The sequence below is a fragment of the Labeo rohita genome, unplaced genomic scaffold (genome assembly GCF_022985175.1).
Source record: "Labeo rohita strain BAU-BD-2019 unplaced genomic scaffold, IGBB_LRoh.1.0 scaffold_62, whole genome shotgun sequence".
Taxonomy (NCBI): Eukaryota; Metazoa; Chordata; class Actinopteri; order Cypriniformes; family Cyprinidae; genus Labeo; species Labeo rohita.
Window position 1 is genome coordinate 23,127 of NW_026129546.1, and position 21,372 is coordinate 44,498.

A 21,372-nucleotide genomic window follows, 5' to 3' on the forward strand; every position below is an offset into this window, starting at 1 on the left:
TATTTTAAAGGTAAATCAGTAGCTGTTTGAAGGTGACACAATTGTTTGATGCTAGCTATTGGGGGAGGGGTGGGGGATGGGGGGGTTAAAAGCTAACATATTTGAGTTGCTTGCTTATTAATTTCATCCTGTGTTATAGACTCACAGACTGTAATCTCACTGATCAGTGCTGTGAAATTTTGTCTTCATCTCTACAATCAAACTCCTCACTGAGAGAGCTGGACCTGACTAACAATGACCTACAGGATTCAAGAGTGAAGATTCTCTCCGAAGGACTGAAGAGTCCAAACTGTCAACTCAACATACTGAGGTAAGAAAAACAAATATAAAGCCGAAAGATCAAGTCCCCTTTGATTACATTATAGCATTGCAACTGTTTTGTACTCCATGATATAGTACCAGCTTTGACTTTGTGTGCATCAGTTAAGGCAGCGCATTAGTATAGAATGGTAATTAAACTGACTTGGAACTACTAGTGCATTAAATGGTTTTACTGCATACCTGACAGCCAATCAGAATCGAGTGTTCAGACAGACCATGGTATAAAGAACCTTAATGCTGTTATAAATAACCTTTTTAATGATAGTTTTTTTTTTTTTCATTAATATTATTATATTAATATAATTAATATTAGCATTATTCATATTATTTGTAAATATTATTTATTAATAGTTTTTTACCTCTATATCTGCCTGGTTTTATAATATCTTGTAGTGTCTATTAGGGTTGTACATAAACAACAACAACAACATGTTGTGTCAATTATTTATTTATTCATTTTTAATGACGTGAAATTGTAGCAAAATTACAGTGTTCTAACAACAGTTCTTAGCAGAACACATTAATAAATGACAACTGATATTGAACATAAATACATACTAAACAAAATAAAACCAAACAGAAATTATTGTAATGAAGACCATACTTTGATACCTTCAGGTCCATCATTATGTGTAATTTGGCGTGACTGAGTGGCAGTTTCTCTCTGCAAATGACAAGGTTGCAGGATGTGACAGCATCCGAAATACACAATTGAGTTTAGAGTTGCAGTGTGTCGCCTATTTGTTTATGTAAAAATTGTTGGAAAAAGTGATCAAGTCATGGGATAGTTGGGTATGTTTATGCATATAGTAGTAAAAAAAAAATTCTGACAAAATGAACCATAAATTTAATATATTTGTTACTTAGTGGTGAAGAGAAGAGAAGTATCCTTAACTGAACAGGGCTGGCCACACGTACATGTTCTCTTAAACTAAAAAGAGAAAAAAGACATGACTGGTAGGAAACCAGTTACTACTTTAAAGTAAAAAATTCTAGACATTTTAAAAAATGAAATCATTTACCTGTTGGAAGTGTGCTGATAGTCTCTGTAATTGGATGGAGGAGCTCCAGAAAATCAGTAATGAGCCATCTTTGTTTTTTTTTTTTCTTTTTGTTTTGTTTTTTAGAATGTAGCCTCTATTAGTTCCAAGTTCCAATAAAAAAATCTTCACAATGCCTTTAAGTCATCATTATGATGTGACTGAGGGGCAGTTTCTCTCTGCATATAATGAGATTGTAGGATGTGATGCATCTAAAATACACAAGTGAGATAAGGGTTACAGTGTGGTCCATTAGTCTATGTAAAAACAATCATGCTTATGAAGGCCAAACACAAAAATGGACGGTATGTGAGCCTTTACAGTCTTTACAATTTGATGATTCAACTCAGTGTATCTTCAGCATAACAGAGCTGCTCACACTTTTACATGACCTAAAAATAACATGTTTCTTTGTAAACCAGTTACAATTTTCAAGTTAAATTTGTATGAGACATTATTTTCCTGTTTAACACTGTAAAGTTGTTTTAACACATTCTTGTATTGTATAAAGTGCTATATAAATAAAAGTTTCTTGCACAGTGAATCATTTTTGTTGCAGTCATGTTCTAGTGACTGGATCTTCCAATGAAATTATGATCTTAATATTTCTGTTACGTGGTAACCTTTTGATAAAAAGCAATATGTATTACGATTTTATGTAATCACTGATTACATTGTCAAAGTAGTGAGGAGTGGAGATGAACAAACTGTTACTAGGATCAGTTCTGCTCCATCAACACTGTGAGTAAAACACTGAAAAGTCATAATATATTAAAATAGAAACAGTATATCTCATCCAGAATATACTAAATTGCAGAATCTCCCTTTTGCATTTTAGATCAGCAAAACAGAGAAAACACTAAAACATACATATTTGAATGTGGTGTTGTACTTAATCGGTTCTGACGTGACAGATCATAGAATGTTTACTGTTTGTGTGTGTTTGTAGATTATCTGGCTGTATGGTGACAGAAGAAGGCTGTTGTTTTCTGGCTTCAGCTCTGAGTTTAAACCCCTCACACCTGAGAGAGCTGGATCTGAGCTACAATCACCCAGGACAATCATTAGTCAAGCTGCTCTCTGATCCAAACTGCAGACTGGACAAACTCAAGTATGTTCAACAATACTCTATGAAGGAAAACAGATTCAAGATAGAGGTTTAGAGATCACAGTCTAAATGAGAAGAAGTGATGTTTGACCTCATGATACTGAATAAAGTAGATCAAGTCAATACAAAATGTACTAAAAATGCTACAAGTATTTAATTAGTAAACTATCAGTATACCTATAAGATCACTTTTAGTATAGTTGCAGTACAAACTAAAACATTGATGTAAACTAGTTGTGTACTCAAAGTTTACTACTGTTATACTTTAAGTATAGTTTTATGTACTAGAAAGTGGGCCAATTTAGTGATGTATTTCAATAAGTATTGAAATAGTACACTTACAAGTATACTACTAGTACACTGATATGTGTATACTTACTATATTAAGTATACTTAAAATATACTTGAACTTTACTTAAGTAAACTTAATAAAATAAACTTCAGGTATACTTCTTTTTGGTAAGGGTGTTCACCAAGCTTACGATTCAATTCCATATTTGAAATCACCAATGAAATCTGATAACAACTGTATTATTAATCTTGTTTCTTTTGCTCAAATAGTGTTAAAAAAGCTTGGGTATTCTATAGTGGTTAAACCAAGCAAATAAAATAAATAAATAAATAAATAAATGAATAATAAGGTCAGGCAACCAACTTTACAATTTGGACAACTTGTGATGGAATGACCCCTGTTAAAAATGTTATAATTTCTCTTCTTCTGTAGATGCATGTGATCTCACACTTGATTTAAACACAGCACACACTCATCTCGCGCTGTCTGAGAGGAACAGAAAGGTGACACTTGTGTCAAATAATAAGCCATATCCTGATCATCTAGAAAGATTTGACAAGTTCCATCAGATTTTTTGTAAAGAGAGTCTGTCTGGATGCTGTTACTGGGAGGCTGAATGGAGCAGGTTTGGGGTCTGTATACCAGTGACATATAAAGAAATTATTTTGGATTCAAATCCTGGAGTCTGAACTGCATTAATAACAAAATCACTGCCAGACACAACAAGAAGAGTGAAGACATATCTGTTGCTTCAAGCTCTAAAAGAGTAGGAGTGTATCTGAACTGTTTTTCTGGGACTCTGTCTTTCTACAGTGTTTTTGACACAAACACACTCACACACTTACACACATTCAACAGCACATTTACTGAACCCCTCTATGCTGGATTTGGAATTCATTCTGATAGTTCATTGTCTCTGTGTGAGATTAAATAGCCCATGGTGAGAAACAACTGAAACACAACAGACGAGTGAAAAACATACAAATTCTGAAGTTTTCTTCACTCTCAGTTTCATTGTGTATATACGTATATGTGTTTCAAAAACTCAAACTATACTTAGACACTGGCAAATCTAGCATTAACTTTTTAGTAATGTAGATAGTTAATTTCTTATTTGTATTTGTTTATTTTATTGTTATGCTAATATTATTTTGTGCATTAGAGAGTAAATCAGTGATGGGAGAGAAAATATAAACTCTTCTTTTCTCAAATGTATTGCGTCATACATCCTCTGTATTAGCAACTATTTAAATATTCTACTAATTCGATGTACTGCTGTTTGTGAACCATTTAACACCTTTGAATCAAATGAACCACTTGCTTCTCAAAATGATTCACTGTTTCGAAGCACCCCAAATCCCTCACGCTGGTGACACCTGCTGGTCAAAATAGTGTAAATGCAACATAACTCAGGCAAACGTACGTGTTTTACTTAAGGTGTGGTCTACGAAATCCAATTACCAAATCATAAAATGCCATTTAATATGAAGTGTATGAATAATATGTGTTATTTTATTCATTTGCAGATCGTGTTGTTGTTTAACGGAATGCCTGGTTACTTTTCCTTTTTTTTTATTAAAAAAAAAATTGTCATTAAAAAATCTACACATTCAAACTAATCTGAGATCAGACATGTGAAAAATACAGACACTGAGTCATGAGTTCAAAGAGTGCCATTTCTCTAGTGATACTTGATCATATGCTGGTTCGAAACTAATGATTCGCAAAGGTTTTCATTAACAAAACAACTGACTGTTCTGAGCAAAAACAAACTAACATTCTATATAAAATACAAGGATTTCATGCTTATTGAACTGTTGTAAACAGCTGCTAAAAACAGAATATATGCTACTCTTTTTTATGGCAAGATTAAATTTGAAATCATCCCAAGAGTAAAGAGCTGTTTATTTAGATTTTTTTTTTCAATATGTCCAGTGCACTAATAGACTGACCTAATTTTGCAGTTTTTGTTAAAGTATTTATAGATATTAAGATTAAGAATTTGGGTAATTTGCATTATAGGACAATAAATTGATGCATTTTGACTCAATTATTAAGACAAAGTTACCGCCACCTAATGGAGTAACTTTGAATTAATGATTTACCATTGCGAAGTGCTCGAACTCCTAACGCTGGTGACGCCTGCTGGTCAAAACTGTGTAAATGCAACAAAAACAAAGGGAAACGGACATCAAAACACTTTTTGCTAGCCCATTGGTAATGTTTTATTGAAAATATAGTCAGTGCAGTTAAAAACCATCAATATCATTAAATTAAATATGTATAATATGCTTATTTTATTATATTATATTATTAAAATGATTGGAAGATTCATTCAACCGACTTGTTCAAGTTCAACCACATTGATTCACGAATCAAACACTGCAGTCAGGTGTTTCTCGAAGACGCGTCACTGTTTTGACTCTATCTGGGAAGTATTTCGATGATAGAGCAGCCGAAGTAGGCCTATACAAAATAACTGACCATATTCCGTCTAAAACGTAAGTTATTCGATATTAACTTCTTGTTTATTGAAGTGTTGTCTAAAAACAATGTCACAATCATGTTGCTTGTCCACCATAAACGGACAGCAGAAATAGACTAATACACACATTTATTTAGCAAGCTTTTAAAAATACTTTGGCAACCATGAACTAAATAACTGATTTTTACAGACTTGAGAGAAACATAATACAGCTTCTGAGAAACATTTGCATTAATTTCATTCTCATCACTTCACTGCAGAGCTTGTTGATATTTTAATTACATATTGAGCTCACCTTGTATTGAGCCGGGAATATTCTTTAACAAATATTTAAGTTTCACGTCTTTCGCTTCTTATGTGACGTTGTTTAATGAGGGAAAAATAGTAACTCCGTCTATATCTAGTTACATCAACTGTGAGAACTTCCTGCTCTGTCACTGCAATCGTTAATCCTCAAGTGAAAATGAAACTATTTTAACTGACTCCATTTTGTGAAAGGGAACAATGTGAAGAGCACCAGGAGAGAAGCTGTTTGTGAATAATTCGAATCCGTTTGAGAAATGCTGCTGTCTAGACACTGTATGGATTTATGAATTAAAAGAAGTCTGTGTTTGATGATCTTCATCTTTTGATGTTCTTCTGTTGAGACAGAGGTAAGTTGAACCAACACAGTTCTAGATGCATTATCGTGTGTTAGTGAATCAATATGAGTCTGGATTTGTAAATGTTTATTCTGCTATCCTGCTGTAATGTAAGAGTATTCTCATATGCTTTAGTCTCTCCACTGATAGTTTTACTTACTCTTTAAGTAGTCTCAAGTTCATCACAATCAAAATCGGGCAATCACACAGAAATAACAAAAACAGAACTATCCTGTGACAATATATCTGCTTCCATAGTTTAGTGCAGCCAGAAATCATTCATACAGTAAATGTGAAGAGTAATTCCTCCGAGATTGTGTCTCTGAGTGTGAATGTGTTTATGATGAAAGTAAAAAATAGTGTCAGGAAAGTACAGTTTGTTTTATTAGATGTTTTAGTGTTAAGTGTGGCATAAGAATTCAAAATATTCATTATTTTGTCTAAAGTCTATTAAGTCAGATTAATTTATTGTCTGTTTCTGCAGCCCTGTTAATAAAATGAGTCTCTGTGAGAAGAGAGAGGAGGAGGAGGAGGAGGAGGAGGAGGAAGCCCACACATATAAAGCAGCATCTCCAGAACCCAGCTGTGTGTCTATGAAGAGTGATTCATCCATGGCAATCCCCCTTAATCTCAGTGATGGAGCAGTGACCCCTGACACATTGGTGATGTAAGGAAATCAATGATCCTCTATCAGCATTTATAATATAAATAATAGTTATAATATGGGGCTGAGTCAACTCAGAAAAACCTGGAATTGAACAGCCATTACTGCATTGGACATCCAGTCCCACCCACATCCATGAGAAGCCATGCCTGTGTCCAATATGTCACCTTGTGACACCCCATGTCTAAAGAATATCTAATATACCAAGCTAATTTTGTCATATACAGCAGTAAAATGCTTGCATTGGTTGAATAAAGTTAGGCTAACTGTTAATAAATAATAAAAACCTTTACACTTTGCCTTATTCATTTATGTAATGAGATAAATTCACATTTATTATGATAGATTTTGATCTGCCCAAGACATGTTTTAAATGTATCAGATTTAAAGGGGGCAATTAGATTTTGGAATTAAAAACTCTTACACTTAACATACGTTCATTAATTTATAATTTTCATTTAATTTTCTAAAGATATGTTCCACTTATCATAAAGTGTGGACACTTGAATGATAAGATCAACAGTTCTTGATATGTAGTAGGCTACACATACATAGGCTATGTATTTACCTTATCATTGTAGATTCTACATATAAACATGTGATTTAAAACCACAAAAATCAATCAATATTTAGAGAAATGCTCTCGCCATACCTCCATGCACAACTGCATGGCCGACAGGTCCAGATATTTAGTATGTTATATGTTTGTTTGGCCTCTGCAAGCATTTTTGAGTAGTGCACAATTAATAGCTGGATGCTTTTTTTTTCCCTATTAGGGATTTCCTGCCACATTTAAGTTATTACTTTTATGAGGACGTTTTGGACTTTCTGCATGAGAGCACCCTCCGGCTTGAGTATGAAAGAAATACACTGCAGAAGAGTGTTTAGTGCTACATAATGTTTACATTGCATTACCTTTATACATACGAATAAAGGTCATGCATTGACTATCTTGTCTCTTTGAATTTAAATCTAGATTGATTCACACTGGCCCTTGAAAACCTCTACGTGAACACACTTGGCTAGCAGTGTTGCTAGCTAAGTAATAATGTGCCTGTGTGAAGTTCAAAGCACATACTAAGCATGCTGAACTGTTGTTGATGCACATGCAAACAAATGACGCACAAATCCTTAAAGTTGTTTTATGTCTTGGTAAAGACCACAGTTTTTTTTTTTTTTTTTTTTTTTTTTTTTACTTATTGACATGACAAACAACTCCATCTTCTTCTTTTTGTCCACTTCACTTTGACTTGTCTTTTGACCTTCTCGATGTGTCTTCCTATTTAAAAGTTAATGAGAATGTGACATTTGAACATGAGTGTGGCTACTGACATGATACTTGGATGTGGGGGGCGTTGGATGTCCACCACAGGCTGCAGCGAGACGCTTCGTTAATGAATGGCTTGAGACACTTAGATTAGGGCTGCACAAGAGAGAGAGAGTGTTTATTTTTCCTACAGGTTATTTTAAGGTTTTTTTTCTCTTTGTTTTAATTTTTACGTTTTTACTTTTTTTTATATTTAAAGAAGAAACTATATAAAAATGTGGCATGTAGTTCCTTCAAACAATGGTATAAAGCTATTCAAAACATCATTCGATGTAAATTGTGATAATCATAATTAATAATCGCAGTTACGATTTCAAGGGAGTAATCGACAACTATGATTTTTATCATAATCGTGCAGCTCTAACTCAGATTGATTCTAGAAGCAGTTTCTGAAACTATTGAAATGAGAGTTGAGTTGAAGAGATTTTGATGGGTGATTATTTATCCAAAGATTTTTTGGATCAAAATATGAATGTTTATAAGTCTGTCAGGAAAGTAAAGTTTGCTTGTTAGATGTGTTAAGTACTTTGTCTAAATAAAACGATTCAGTCATATATTTTATGTGTATTTCTGCAGCCCTGTTTGTAAAATTGACTCTCTGTGAGATCATGATCATCTAAAAAAAACAAAGGCTGCAAAGCACCCACTCGCATTTTTTTATCTTTATATTTTAGTCATAAGCTTCATTTAAAAAAAAAAAAAAAAAAGGTGAACAGTAAAAACATCGCCATGTGTGATGTCCACTACCAAAATCATTTGTTTCTAGACAACTAGGGGGACACTGTTTGAACTGAAATGTGGTGGTGTGTCAAATTAGAGCTCACAGTTTGGTGTGCTGGAACATTTGACTATTTGTTTCTCTTTTAACAGTGTTTCTGTTAATCTTACATTTTCTGTAGATTAAAGAGAGATGATGTGATCAGATCAGGGACACCCCATCTGACCTGTACTGACTCTGACTATCAGACCCTCATCAGAGACTCGGAGACGCAGAGAGTCAAAGACCAGCACAAAACCAGCATGAAGAACAAGTATGAGAGATTAATTGAGGGAATCAGACTAGAAGAGAATCAAACCCTCCTGAACAGGATCTACACACAGCTCTACATCATAGAGGGAGAGAGTGAAGGAGTGAATAAAGAACATGAGATTTTACAGATGGAGAAAGCAGCAACAACACAAGACACTCCAATCTACTGCAATGACATATTTAAAGAAGGAAATGAGAAAGGTAAAATCAAGACTGTTCTTACTAAAGGCATCGCTGGAATTGGAAAAACTGTCTCCGTGCAGAAGTTTATTCTGGATTGGTCTGAGGGAAAAGCCAATCAAGATGTAGATTTTATGTTTGTGCTTCCATTTCGAGAGCTGAACTTGATTAAAGATCACCAGTACAGTCTTCTCAGACTTCTGCTGGATTTTAATCCTGAACTTCAAGATCTGGACTCAAAGATTTATGAGGAGGGTAAAGTTGTGTTCATCTTTGATGGTCTGGATAAAAGCAGAATCACACTGATGTTTAAAGATGCTGAGAAAGTTTGTGATGTGAACGAGTCTTCATCAGTGGGTTTGTTGATGTCAAAACTCATCAGAGGAGATCTGTTTCCCTCTGCTCTCATCTGGATCACCTCCAGACCAGCAGCAGCCAATCAGATCCCCTCAAAATACATCAACCGTGTGACAGAAATTCAGGGATTCAATGAGCCTCAGAAGGAGGAATATTTCAAGAAGAGAATCAGTGATGAGCATCAAGCCAGCAGAATCATCTCACACATCAGAAGATCAAGAAGCCTCAACATCATGTGTCACATACCTGTCTTCTGCTGGATCTCAGCCACTGTGCTTCAAAACCTCCTGAAACAAGATGACAGTGCAGAAATCCCTCAAACTCTGACTGAAATGTACATCCACTTCCTGCTGACTCAGATCAAGATGAGGAATCAAAAATATGAAGAAAGAGATCAGGAGATATCACTAAAGTCCAATAGAGATGTGATTGTGAAACTTGCTGAGCTGGCTTTCAAACAGCTGATGAAAGGCAATATGATGTTCTATGAGGAGGACCTGATTGAGAGCGGCATAGACATCACTGACGCCTCAGTGTATTCTGGGATTTGCACTGAGATCTTTAAAGAGGAATCTGTATTTCATCACAGGAAAGTCTACAGCTTCATTCATCTGAGCTTCCAGGAGTTTTTAGCTGCTTTCTTTGTGTTTTATTGCCTTGTAGTCAAAGATGATGCATCACTGAAGTTGTTTCTAAATGATTTGTGGTACAGATTTAAGGATAAGTCTCTGTATGTTCTAGTCACATTAGCAGTTGATAAATCCTTACAGAGTGAAAATGGACACCTGGATCTGTTCCTGCGATTCCTGCTGGGCGTCTCTCTGGAGCCAAATCGTAGACTCTTACAGGATCTACTGACAGACACAGTGAAGATCTCAAAGAGCATCAGGGGAACCACACAGTACATTAAAGACAAACTCAAGGGTGATGAAAATCTTTCAGCTGACAGATGCATTAATCTGTTCCACTGTCTGCTGGAAATGAAGGATCAGACTCTGTACAGAGAGATCCAGAAGTTTTTAAAATCAAAGTATCACTTAGTGAACCGACTCTCTCCGTCTCACTGCTCAACAATCACCTACATGCTTCAGATGTCAGAGAAGGTGATCGATGAGCTTGATGTAAAGAAATACAACTCATCAGATGAGGGCAGAAGGAGACTGATACCAGCTGTGATCAACTGCATAAAAGCTGTGTGAGTATTGATTTACATGATTGGATATTGAACTGAATTTGTCTGTTTTGTTGAGTAACAGAATTTAAAGGGAAATCAGAAGCTGAGGACAAAACTGTGTTTGGTCCCTCCCAACTAACTCCAAACAACATGTGTAATTTGTCAGACTCAGAAAAAAGGTCAAAAGCCATGTGCAGAGGTTTAGTTAAAAACAGTTTTTTGTTTTGTTTTTTATCAGAAAAGTTTAGTAACTAAAATGAAATTGTTTATGAAAACAGTTTCACCCTCTATCTGACCTTTACAATTAAACAGGCACTATTCTTCTGAATAGTCTATTTAGATGAGACTGAAATGATCAGGGATGAAATAAAAAGGCAAACCAGTAATGAATATTTGTAAACATGTAATCAGGCAGGAATAATAATAATAATAATAATAATAATAATAATAAACAACAGAAGCCCTATCATGTATATAAAAATCCAAGATGTGAATCCAAAAACATGAACACAGCAAAAGACAAATACTGTGTTAAATTGTGTAAATGAATGATCAGAACAAAAAATAAAGTACCTTATTGTATATTATTTACAAAACAATGACTTTTCATTCTTGTGTGTTGATTAAACTTTATTTAATTTGTTGACAACTTCATCTTGTGTTATAGACTCACAGACTGTAATCTCACTGATCAGTGCTGTGAAAGTTTGTCTTCATCTCTACAATCAAACTCCTCACTGAGAGAGCTGGACTTGAGTCACAATGACCTGCAGGATTCAAGAGTAAAGCTTCTGTCTGATGGACTGAAGAGTCCAAACTGTCAACTCAACATACTGAGGTAAGAAAAACAAATAGAGGTCCTGATCAATTGTGTGTTTACAATGTATCAATAGACTTAAGTGTGTCTTAAGGCTGTGGCTTTTTCTAATATAAGTGTTTCTAGTCTTAAGAGCAAAAAACACCAGCCAGTACTTTTTTTTACGAGGAACATGGAGATTCACATTATAAAATCCTCATCTGACACAACGAAAAATACTTCTAATTTACTTCTAACTTCTATTTTTTTTCATTAAATGACAGCAAAATTAAATAAATATATATATTAAATAAAATTAAAAAAATTAAATCTCCTGTTTTCCTTTTAGATCAATAAAACATAGAAAACAGTTAAACATATAAATCTGAAAGTTGTGGCTCTCATTTGACAGATCATGTCATGTTGAGTGTTTGTGTGTGTGTTTGTAGATTATCTGGCTGTATGGTGACAGAGGAAGGCTGTTGTTTTCTGGCATCAGCTCTGAGTTCAAACCCCTCACACCTGAGAGAGCTGGATCTGAGCTACAATCACCCAGGACAATCATTAGTCAAGCTGCTCTCTGATCCAAACTACAGACTGGACAAACTCAAGTATGTTCAACAGAAATGTTTTTTTGCAGCTCTATAAAGTAAAACAGATTCAAGATAGAGGCACTGAGATCACAGTCTAAATGAGAAGTGATGGTCAAACTTATAACGAATAAAACAGATCAGCTCAGTGCAGTTAAACAGCAAGAGATTCTGCAATGAGTAAATGAATATCAGTTATTGATTAAACACATGCACAAATGAAAACATATTGATATAAATGATCAATGCATGTAAAGGTGAGTCTGTACCTCAAAGCTTGAGGATCTAATCCAATGATGGAGGCTGTGAATCAAGAGCTATACAAAATGCTGGAGGACAGACAGGGGATCTCAAAGGATCTTCATCAAAAGAGACAACTTTAATAACCTTCAGAATTTAAGTTGTTAATCACATGATGTTTTTATGTTTGCAATTTGAAAAAAGGTCACTTTATTTAGTCTTTTTTTATAATAATAATAAAAATGCATAAATGTTTAGATTAATTTCTTTATTTTTTTTAATAGCATGGATCATGGAGGAGAGTTCAGGATTAAAGCAGGACCACGGAAGTGTAGGTCACACATACACACACACACACACACACACACATGTATGTTTGTTTTTGTGAATTGTGGGGACTTTCCATAGACTTCTGTAGTTTTTATACTGGCAAAACAATATTGTCTATCCCCTAACCCAGCCCTAACCCTAAACCTACAGAAAACATGTTTGCATCATTACACTTTCAGATAAACATCATTTACTATTTCTAATCATTTTTTAGATTGTGGGGACCGCAGGCCAGGTTTTACTATCCTTGTGGGGACATTTGGTCCCCACAATGTAGCAAGAACAAGTACACACACACACACACACACACACACACACACACACACCTTAATCATTATTGTTTTGTTGTGTTGGTCAGTCCATCTCAAGTGGTCCAAGAATTTAAAAAATGTTGGTTGATTAGAAGAAACAGTAGTAAAATAATTAAAATCATTCCTGTTTAGTTCAATTAACACAATCTTAATTCAGATTCTAAAAGAAAACAAAATGCTGCCATTAAGAACTTAAGTGAGAGATAATCAACCCCAAAATGAGGGCAATAAAAAAAGAAGCACTTCCTAGCCCCTATAAACCTGAAATGTTCTGCATGTGCAAAATGTTTGTATATTTTCATATAATGTTCTGTACAGACAACTTTACAAATTTGGACCACTCGTGATGGAATGATCCCTGTTATAATGTTATGATCACTCTTCTTCTGTAGATGCATGTGATCTCACACTGGATCCAAACACAGCAAACACTCGTCTCATTCTGTCTGAGAAGAACAGAAAGGTGACACATGTGTCAGAGGATCAGTCGTATCCTGATCATCCAGAGAGATTTGATAAATGTCGTCAGGTTGTTTGTAAAGAGAGTCTGTCTGGATGCTGCTACTGGGAGGCTGAATGGAGCGTGTCTTCAGTTAATATATCAGTGACATACAAAGGAATCAGCAGAAAAGGAAATGGTGATGAACACTGGTTTGGATTAAATAAAAAATCCTGGAGTCTGGCCTGTAGCAATAGCAGATTCACTGCCAGTCACAATAATAAAAGCACAGACATACCTGTCCCTTTAAGCTCTAACAGAATAGGAGTGTATCTGAACTGGTCAGCTGGTGTTCTGTCCTTCTACAGCGTCTCTGACACAAACACACTCACGCACTTACACACATTCAACAGCAGATTCACTGAACCCCTCTATGCTGGATTTGGAGTTTATTCTGATAGTTCAGTGTCTCTGTGTGAGATTAAATAGCCTTCAGTGAGAAACAATTGAGACAACAGTTGAGTGAGAAGATGATAACATTTGAACTTTTCGGTTATTGTAACACGTGACACGCTATAGGTAACAATACAAGACGTGTATCCGTAATATCTTTTTAAATACATGACAACATTAACTTTAATCACGTGCTGTAGTGCAGTTGTGTTTTATGCACTCAAATACAAATACAGTGCTATTTCGTATAATGTTTATTTATATAAAGTTTGCCACACATAATCAGACATTTCACATCTGATTTCCTAAACAATGAGTTGTATAAATATTGTGTTAATAAAACAAATGCTTAGTTGAGAATATCTACTACTAGTCTACTAACGGTAGATTAGTAGTCAACAGATAATCAACAGATAATGAAGTAGTGATTTTGATGGTTAAGTTATGGTTATGTTACTTGTCTATTGAAACTGATGCACTGTTGTCATGCTACTAAATGATTACTGATAACTAGTAGAGTTGATGGGCTATCAAAGGAAAGTGTTACAAGAAAGGAATAGTTACGTATAGTCTTTGTGACATTTATATTCCATAGGTGACGTTGAGGGGAGGTTCCCTTTCCTAGAAAGTCACTAAATAGGCTGCGAGAAACAATGCCTCTCTGTCTCTCTCTCTCTCTCTCTCGCACTTGTTCTCATGGGTGCCTCTTTAATCGCCTCTTTGGGACTATTTTTGTTATTTTATGCTTGGGTTTAAGCTGTGATTTTGTGTTTTAATATAATATTCTTTCTAATTGAATCAGTAACGAGTAGTGTATTTATTTATTTATTAGTTCACATTTTGTTCAGTTAGTATGAGCTGAGTGAGGGAAGCAGCTGTCATGAAGACTCACCTGTTTTATTTTTATTTCGGTCAGTCAGTTAACTTTATTCTGAGAACAGGTGTAGTCAGGTGTTCTGCTTTCTTAGCTTCCCTACCCATGAACTGATATTCTTTCTTTGATACTATTCATTAGATTATTTGTCAATATTCTTTGTGAATTGTCATGCTTTGTTATTTATGTTTGACTTGAATTTATTGAATTAAATGGAGGCATCTTGAAATTGTCTTTTTTATGTGTTCGGACTGTATCCTTTATCTACTTGAGTTTAAATTAATGAGCTTTAAAATGATTATAGGCTGTAACAGTCATATACACCTAGGATGGATTGATGGTGAGTAAATCATAGGGTAATTTTCATTTGAATTTAGAATCTAGTTTTGGCGACTATTCATGTAAACATGTCTTAAGTTAATGTAAACATTTTTGGAAAAATATGATGTGAAACATTAGATCCATGATGTAATTGTAATATAATTCACCTCAAACAATGGAAAAAATAGAATGAATCACTCACTCCTTTTGACCGAATAATTTTTGTAGCTTTAATAATAAATGTATTTGTAATTAATAAAGTAAAAATTATGCAGTGAATGTATTTACACATTTGAGTATTCAATATCATACATACGTCACACGCGCATACCTTAATCATTGTTATTGTTTTATTGTTTTGGGTCAGTGGACCAAAAATGTTGAAGTTTGATTAGAAGAAACGGCAGTAAAATTAAACTTATTAAAATGATTCAGTTATTCACTGATATAGTGTGTAGCTTTTTATTTCTCAAACAACCATTTTTGAAGACGTATTCATGTCCATATTACAGGATGACAATGTTACGGTCAGGCTCAAATTGGCCAGGAAAAAAATATGCCCACCAGTCCTGACCTGGCCTCTGGGATGTGCTGCAGTCAACTTTACACTGCCTGTCAAACCACTCTGTAAAGTCAATTCCAGCACATCCTAAAGACTTCAGTCTGGATTAAGGTCATGACTTTATGGTGAACAATTCATGTATGGAAATGATTTCTCATGTTCCCAGAGAATCTCGACATTGTCATCCTGGAATATGGACAGGTGTTGTTAAATCGAATCAATCAATCAATCAATCAATAAACTGCTGGTAGTAATCGCTCAGAACAATTACCACTTGTTATCAAAAAGACTCTAATGTGACATTATTATTCCACATTTATTCCAATCACTCTTGTAATGTTATCTTTGCAGTTCTGAGCACCATAATATGTTAAGGTTATTGAGTTTATAAATGAATATAGAGAACCTTTCCTAAAACGATATTTGCAGTTTTATAGAGGTGTGTTTTTAATAAAAGCCCCATATGCAGGGTTTGTGTTTAATCATGATTAAATGTAAACAATTATTAATGCCCTCTAGTGGTGTTTCTGTCATGAATGAGTCAGTGTTTTAAATAAATCTTTTAAAAACCAAATAGTTTCCGTTTACTTTAATGCATTGTCTTAACATTGTTTGTACACTGAAGACTGATTTCTTAATTCCAATTACCAAATCATCAAATGTCATTTAATATGTATCAAACCGCCAAAGTCAAAAGCATCTTTTTGTCTTTTCTGCAGGTTACGTAAATTGTAAGTGAGTCATCGGATCATTTATTTAAACGACTCAGTCTCATTGATTTACGAACCAAACACCACAACCATGTGTTGCTCGGAGTATAATATGTGTTATTTTATTAATTTGCAGGTCTTGTTGTTGTTTTATGGAATGCCAATAGAGACTATTAACTACAACTTTTCCTGTTTTTATTATACAATTGTGTCATTAAAATGTCTACACATTCAAACTATTATTTTCAGAGATAATCGACAGCAGGACACAGATAGTCAATAGAGCTCATGCTGTATTGAACCCACAATATTCCTTTAACAATAATTTGACAAATGAGTCAAAATCTCTTCGATTTTCCCATTAGATAAAGAGCTGCATAGTCATTGACAAATCTATCCAGTTTATCAACCCAAATGGACCTGGAGAAGACGACCATGGAGGAGCAGAAGGAGAATCCCAGTTTCTCCTTTCTGTTCGGAGGGGAAAATTTCAGCTAGAAACTGGCCAACGAACTGCAGCAGCGTACACTGTAAAAAACAATTTGAGTCAACTTAAAATAATTTGTAACCTGGCTGCCTTAAAATTTTAAGTTCAGTCAACTCAAAAAAAAAGTTAATTCAACTTGAAATGTTAAATTATACTAACTGACAACTTAGATATTTGAGTTGAATTAACTTAAAATTTTAAGGCAGCTGGGTTACTTACCCATCTGTTAAGTGTAGCAAACACAAATATCTAAGTTGTTACTTATTACAACTTAACATTTCAAGTTGAATAAATTTATTTTAGTTGACTTAACTTAAAATTTTAAGGCAGCAGGGTAACAAATTATTTTAAGCTGACTCAACAAATTGTCTTTTTTATTTTTTACAGTGTACGTGAATGAACTGCTGCAGAGCATAAGTCACATTTATTTCTACTAACCATTGTTATTTTAATATTATTTATATTTTCTTGTAGCTTGTATGAACATTTTGTTTGTTTTTTTGTTTTATATTAGGTTTAATATTTAACATTTAAAAGATATCCTGCAGGTTTCTCTGATCTGATTGACTGTGATCTGGGAATGTCAATTCAAAAGAGAGTCACGTTTCCTTCAGTAGTGTAAACGTTCACTCACATCCATCAGATCTGGCAGGCAGATGTGTTTGTCTCGTACAGTAGAAGTGATGGTTTTTGCATCTGTGTGTTTAACAGTGCTCTGTAAACCTCTAAGTAAAGAGTTCCCATGCCGATGACCAAGCCGTCTATGGAGGACCTCATCCAGCAGAGCCAGTGGAACCTCCAGCAACAGGGGCAACACCTGCTCAGCCCCAGACAGGTACATCAAGATCATCTGCACACCACAAAATACAGTATAATATTGTGAAATACAACTCAAAAGAACTGTTTTCTGTTTAAATAAATGGGTCAACATCACCATAGAGTGCCTTTCAACCCTAACAATACTCAAAAATTTTGGACTTAATTTCCCATTTGCTTTATGTCAAGTCATAAATAGACACTCAAGTGCTATAGAAATAAAAAAGTTGAGCTCCCACCCTTTTTTTTTTTTAGGTAATTATGGGCAATTATTCAAATCATAAACCATGGACACTATTAAACACATTTTCTTTGCAATATTAAGGTGCAAATTATATTTTCTGAAATGTATGTCCCTTGTCCTTTTAAAATATCATTTTAGTTATATAAAATAATTTTTTAAATTCAAAATGTTGTATTTAAAACATTCATTGCAACATGAGTTTATGATTAGTAACTTATTTGTACACTGCAAAAACGGATGTGTCAAAAAACAACACACATGCTTGTGTTGATAGCATTCTGACACATGTTGTGTAGATTTTTAACACATAATGTGTAATTTGTTTTGAATGCCTCTGCACAGTACATGTGTTATCTCCTGGGGGGAGGGCAGTTTGTATTTGTGAAAGAAAAAACACATCACATTTTATATAAATAGTACATGAAAAATCCCTAAAACAAATACAAAATAAAAAATAATATTTGTATAAATAGGTTTGACTACATCAAACTTAAATGATTAACGGTTGCTTTTTTTCGCCCAATCACGTCATGGCTCCTCATTTTAAATTTCATCAGTGTCTGCTGTCGCGCTCTTTTCGCTCTGGCTGGCTTGAGAAGAACCAAGATGTTGGCGGACACTGATCTATCTGTAAGTATTTTTTTTTTTTTTTTTTTTTTTTTTTTTTTTTTTTGGTGTTCACATTTATTAGCTCGCTAGTTTGAAAACAATAACATTTTATAATATATGAAGTGCTGCAACATCTAAACGACGTTCGTTAGCGAACTTATTGGGAAATGGCGGCGGACCCTGAGCAGCATTGTCGGAACAGAAAAACATGCCGAAAAAGCTGTCTTTTGCACTAGAGCATTTTATAAAAGATACACTACGATTTAATGTGGAGGTGGTCGTGCTTCATCGGGTGCAAAGATGTGTGCTGTTTAAAGCGCGAGTGTTATTTCGTTCATATTACGGTTCCTCCTGTATTCAGTAATATTTATATATTTTTACTGTTATTTATATATATATATATATATATATATATATTATGAACGTTATGAACTGAAGGTACGTATTTCCATTCCTCAGAACTGTTTGACTCTACCCAATATGCTTCTTGTTCTTATTATGTCGTTTTAATTAGAAATTTTTAAAAAGATTAAAATATAGTTTTTCAAAAAATTTGACATAAAAATTACATACTTTTAATAAAATGCTCTTACAAAGGTAAAAACAAAATTCAGATTTTGTTTTTACTGTTGATTAGAAGGTGCTCCTGACATTTTGACTGTGCTCCTTAAGTTTTTAAGTTAGCAAAGTAAGCATAGAGCCCTGATTATCAATGTTGTAAACAGTTCAAACAGCTCAATATTTTTGTGGAAACTCTGGTACATATTGTTTTTCAGGGTTCTTTGATGAACAAAATTCAAAACAACAGCATTTATTTAAAAAAGAAATCATTATAATGATCATAATGATTATGTCTTTACTGTCACTTTTGATCAATTTTAATGAGTCCTTGTGTAATAAAAAGTAAAAGTTTCTCACCCAAAAATACTCCTCCTGATCCAATACCTTTGAACATTGATGTATTTTGTTAAACAAACATGTGTTTTAAATAAATCTCTCGTTATGCTATATTATCACCAAATATTGGATTCAATCTTTTTGTCAACTTGTTTCCTTTCATTTAGGACTGGTTTTGTATTTCTATTTAAATCGGATTAACCATAGGCCTCATTTATCAGAAAGTAGGCAAAACTGTACAAAACTGCACAAAGTTACGCTTGTCAAAAATGGTCAGCCATTTAAAGTGAATAGGGAAAAATGAAAGTAAGAGAAACAACTAGTGTTCAGGAGCATTTTGTGCTTGCAAACAAAAGGCCTTGGACCTGTGTGCGTATAGATGCATGTATACTCGCTCTCTTACATACACACAAACTGTTGTGAGTATTATACCTATTTCATCCTACCTTGAACTGGATGCAATATGCTTTAATGATAACTCTCTCTGTGATAAACATCTCTCATACTCACATGCTCAAATGCCTTGTCTTTAGCTTAGATTTTGAGGCTTTCATGTTCTCACAGAGTAGATGAAAGTTTGCAAATAAATGCTTTAGCACAGAGAGAGCTCCAGCTTGTTGTTTCATAATATTGTCTCAGTTTGACAGTGTCCGTGTGCAGGATATATATAACTAAAATAACAGTTTTGGTTTGTTGTTCCATGAAATGTTATAATGTAAATAATCTTAATGTGTTCTGTCCTGTGTGTCACGATGGTCAGATTTAACAGGAACAGCATAAGTGTTACTTTGTGCCCATTTTCAGTAAATAAAATCATTTCAAAATAAAGATCCTGCTTTTGTGATCTTCCCCATTCACTTTCAATGGCTGGCCATTTTTTGATGAGTGTGACTTTGTGTGATTTTGTACAAAATAAAATAATTTAAAAGCAAACTTCCTGACTAAACATTAAAGCACATTAGTGTGAAAAACAGTGCAAATTTTCATAAATTTTTATCTCATATTGTGAAAATTATTCACAAAAAATGCTTTTTTTTACTCAAAAAATTAGGTGCCTACTTTCAGATAAATGAGGCCTATGACTAATCAGATGCAAATAGAAACATGAAACTAGAGGTCGACCGATGTATCGGTTTTGTAGTTCATTGGCGGTTCATCGGTTATCGGCAAAAATCCATGCCGATAGTTTTTTCCGGGTTGTGTCTGTTGCTGGAGCGGCTGAGAAGCTCGTCATTATACACCAAAGTGCCTATAGTCTTTGTTATACAGCAGGAGAGCGGCCTCTAGTGGCGGAAATCACTGACAGCACGTGCCCTTTGTTTAGACACGTGACACTGCGTGCTGCACAGAGCGGGACACTTCAAAGGCGGATTTAAAACATTGACAACGAAATGGTGTGTACAGTATACTGTAGTGCATGTTTTCATGTCATTACTAAGCAATGAATTTGTTGACTAGATGCTGCATTAGCGGAGAAAAGACAGCAGTATTGCCAGTTTGGTGATCAAGTAAAGTCTTGTAGACCGCCGCTTGAATTGAAGGCGACGCGTCCGGTGTGTGTAATACCGGATAGCTGCGAGTTCTTCTAGACGCGGCACTGCACTTTTGCCGGTTGTGTGACTAACATATTTTTATATTTTGATTAGATAACCACAAATGTTCTGGAATAGAAGCAGTTAAATTGTGAAAGCACACAATATCCATATATATGCAATTTCAATACTTTGGTCTTTGTGTAGATATTTAAAGATGCCCATCTTCAGCTTGATTGTTGATGTAATGGTAATAATTTACAATGTGAGTCCATTTGTAACATTAAGATTGATAAAAGCTGTAGAATAGAAGTATTGTTCCTTGTTAGAGTGTGTTAAATTCAGCATTTACTTATATATTTTAAACATTTTAGTTGCTTTTGTTAACATTAATGAACAATGAACAAACTGTAATAATCAATATATAATTAATATTAATATTTTTATTCATTTACAAAGTTACAAAGCATAGTAGGCTACTTTTTTTTTTAAACAGTAGAGCACTAGTTATTTTCCGTTCAGTATCCATTTTAAAAAACTAT

At 34.3% G+C, this 21,372-nt stretch overlaps 1 protein-coding gene and 1 long non-coding RNA gene across 2 annotated transcripts in view; one reads left to right on the forward strand and one right to left on the reverse strand.

The window, feature by feature from the left end:
- The window catches only part of LOC127161343 (uncharacterized), a 22,092-nt gene extending 12,051 nt beyond the window's left edge, over positions 1-10,041 (reverse strand). Inside the window, exon 1 of the long non-coding RNA XR_007827016.1 lies at positions 9,943-10,041. This is a non-coding gene — a long non-coding RNA (uncharacterized LOC127161343). The remainder of the gene's footprint in view (positions 1-9,942) is intronic.
- On the forward strand, positions 5,131-15,559 carry LOC127161341 (NACHT, LRR and PYD domains-containing protein 3-like). Its single transcript, XM_051104031.1, has 8 exons — positions 5,131-5,262; positions 5,745-5,899; positions 6,372-6,554; positions 8,778-10,640; positions 11,287-11,457; positions 11,865-12,026; positions 12,530-12,576; positions 13,279-15,559. Exons 3-8 carry the CDS (start codon positions 6,385-6,387, stop codon positions 13,812-13,814), a joined length of 2,949 nt encoding a protein of 982 aa, XP_050959988.1. The 5' UTR covers positions 5,131-5,262; positions 5,745-5,899; positions 6,372-6,384; the 3' UTR covers positions 13,815-15,559.
- The last annotated feature ends 5,813 nt before the right edge of the window (positions 15,560-21,372 follow it).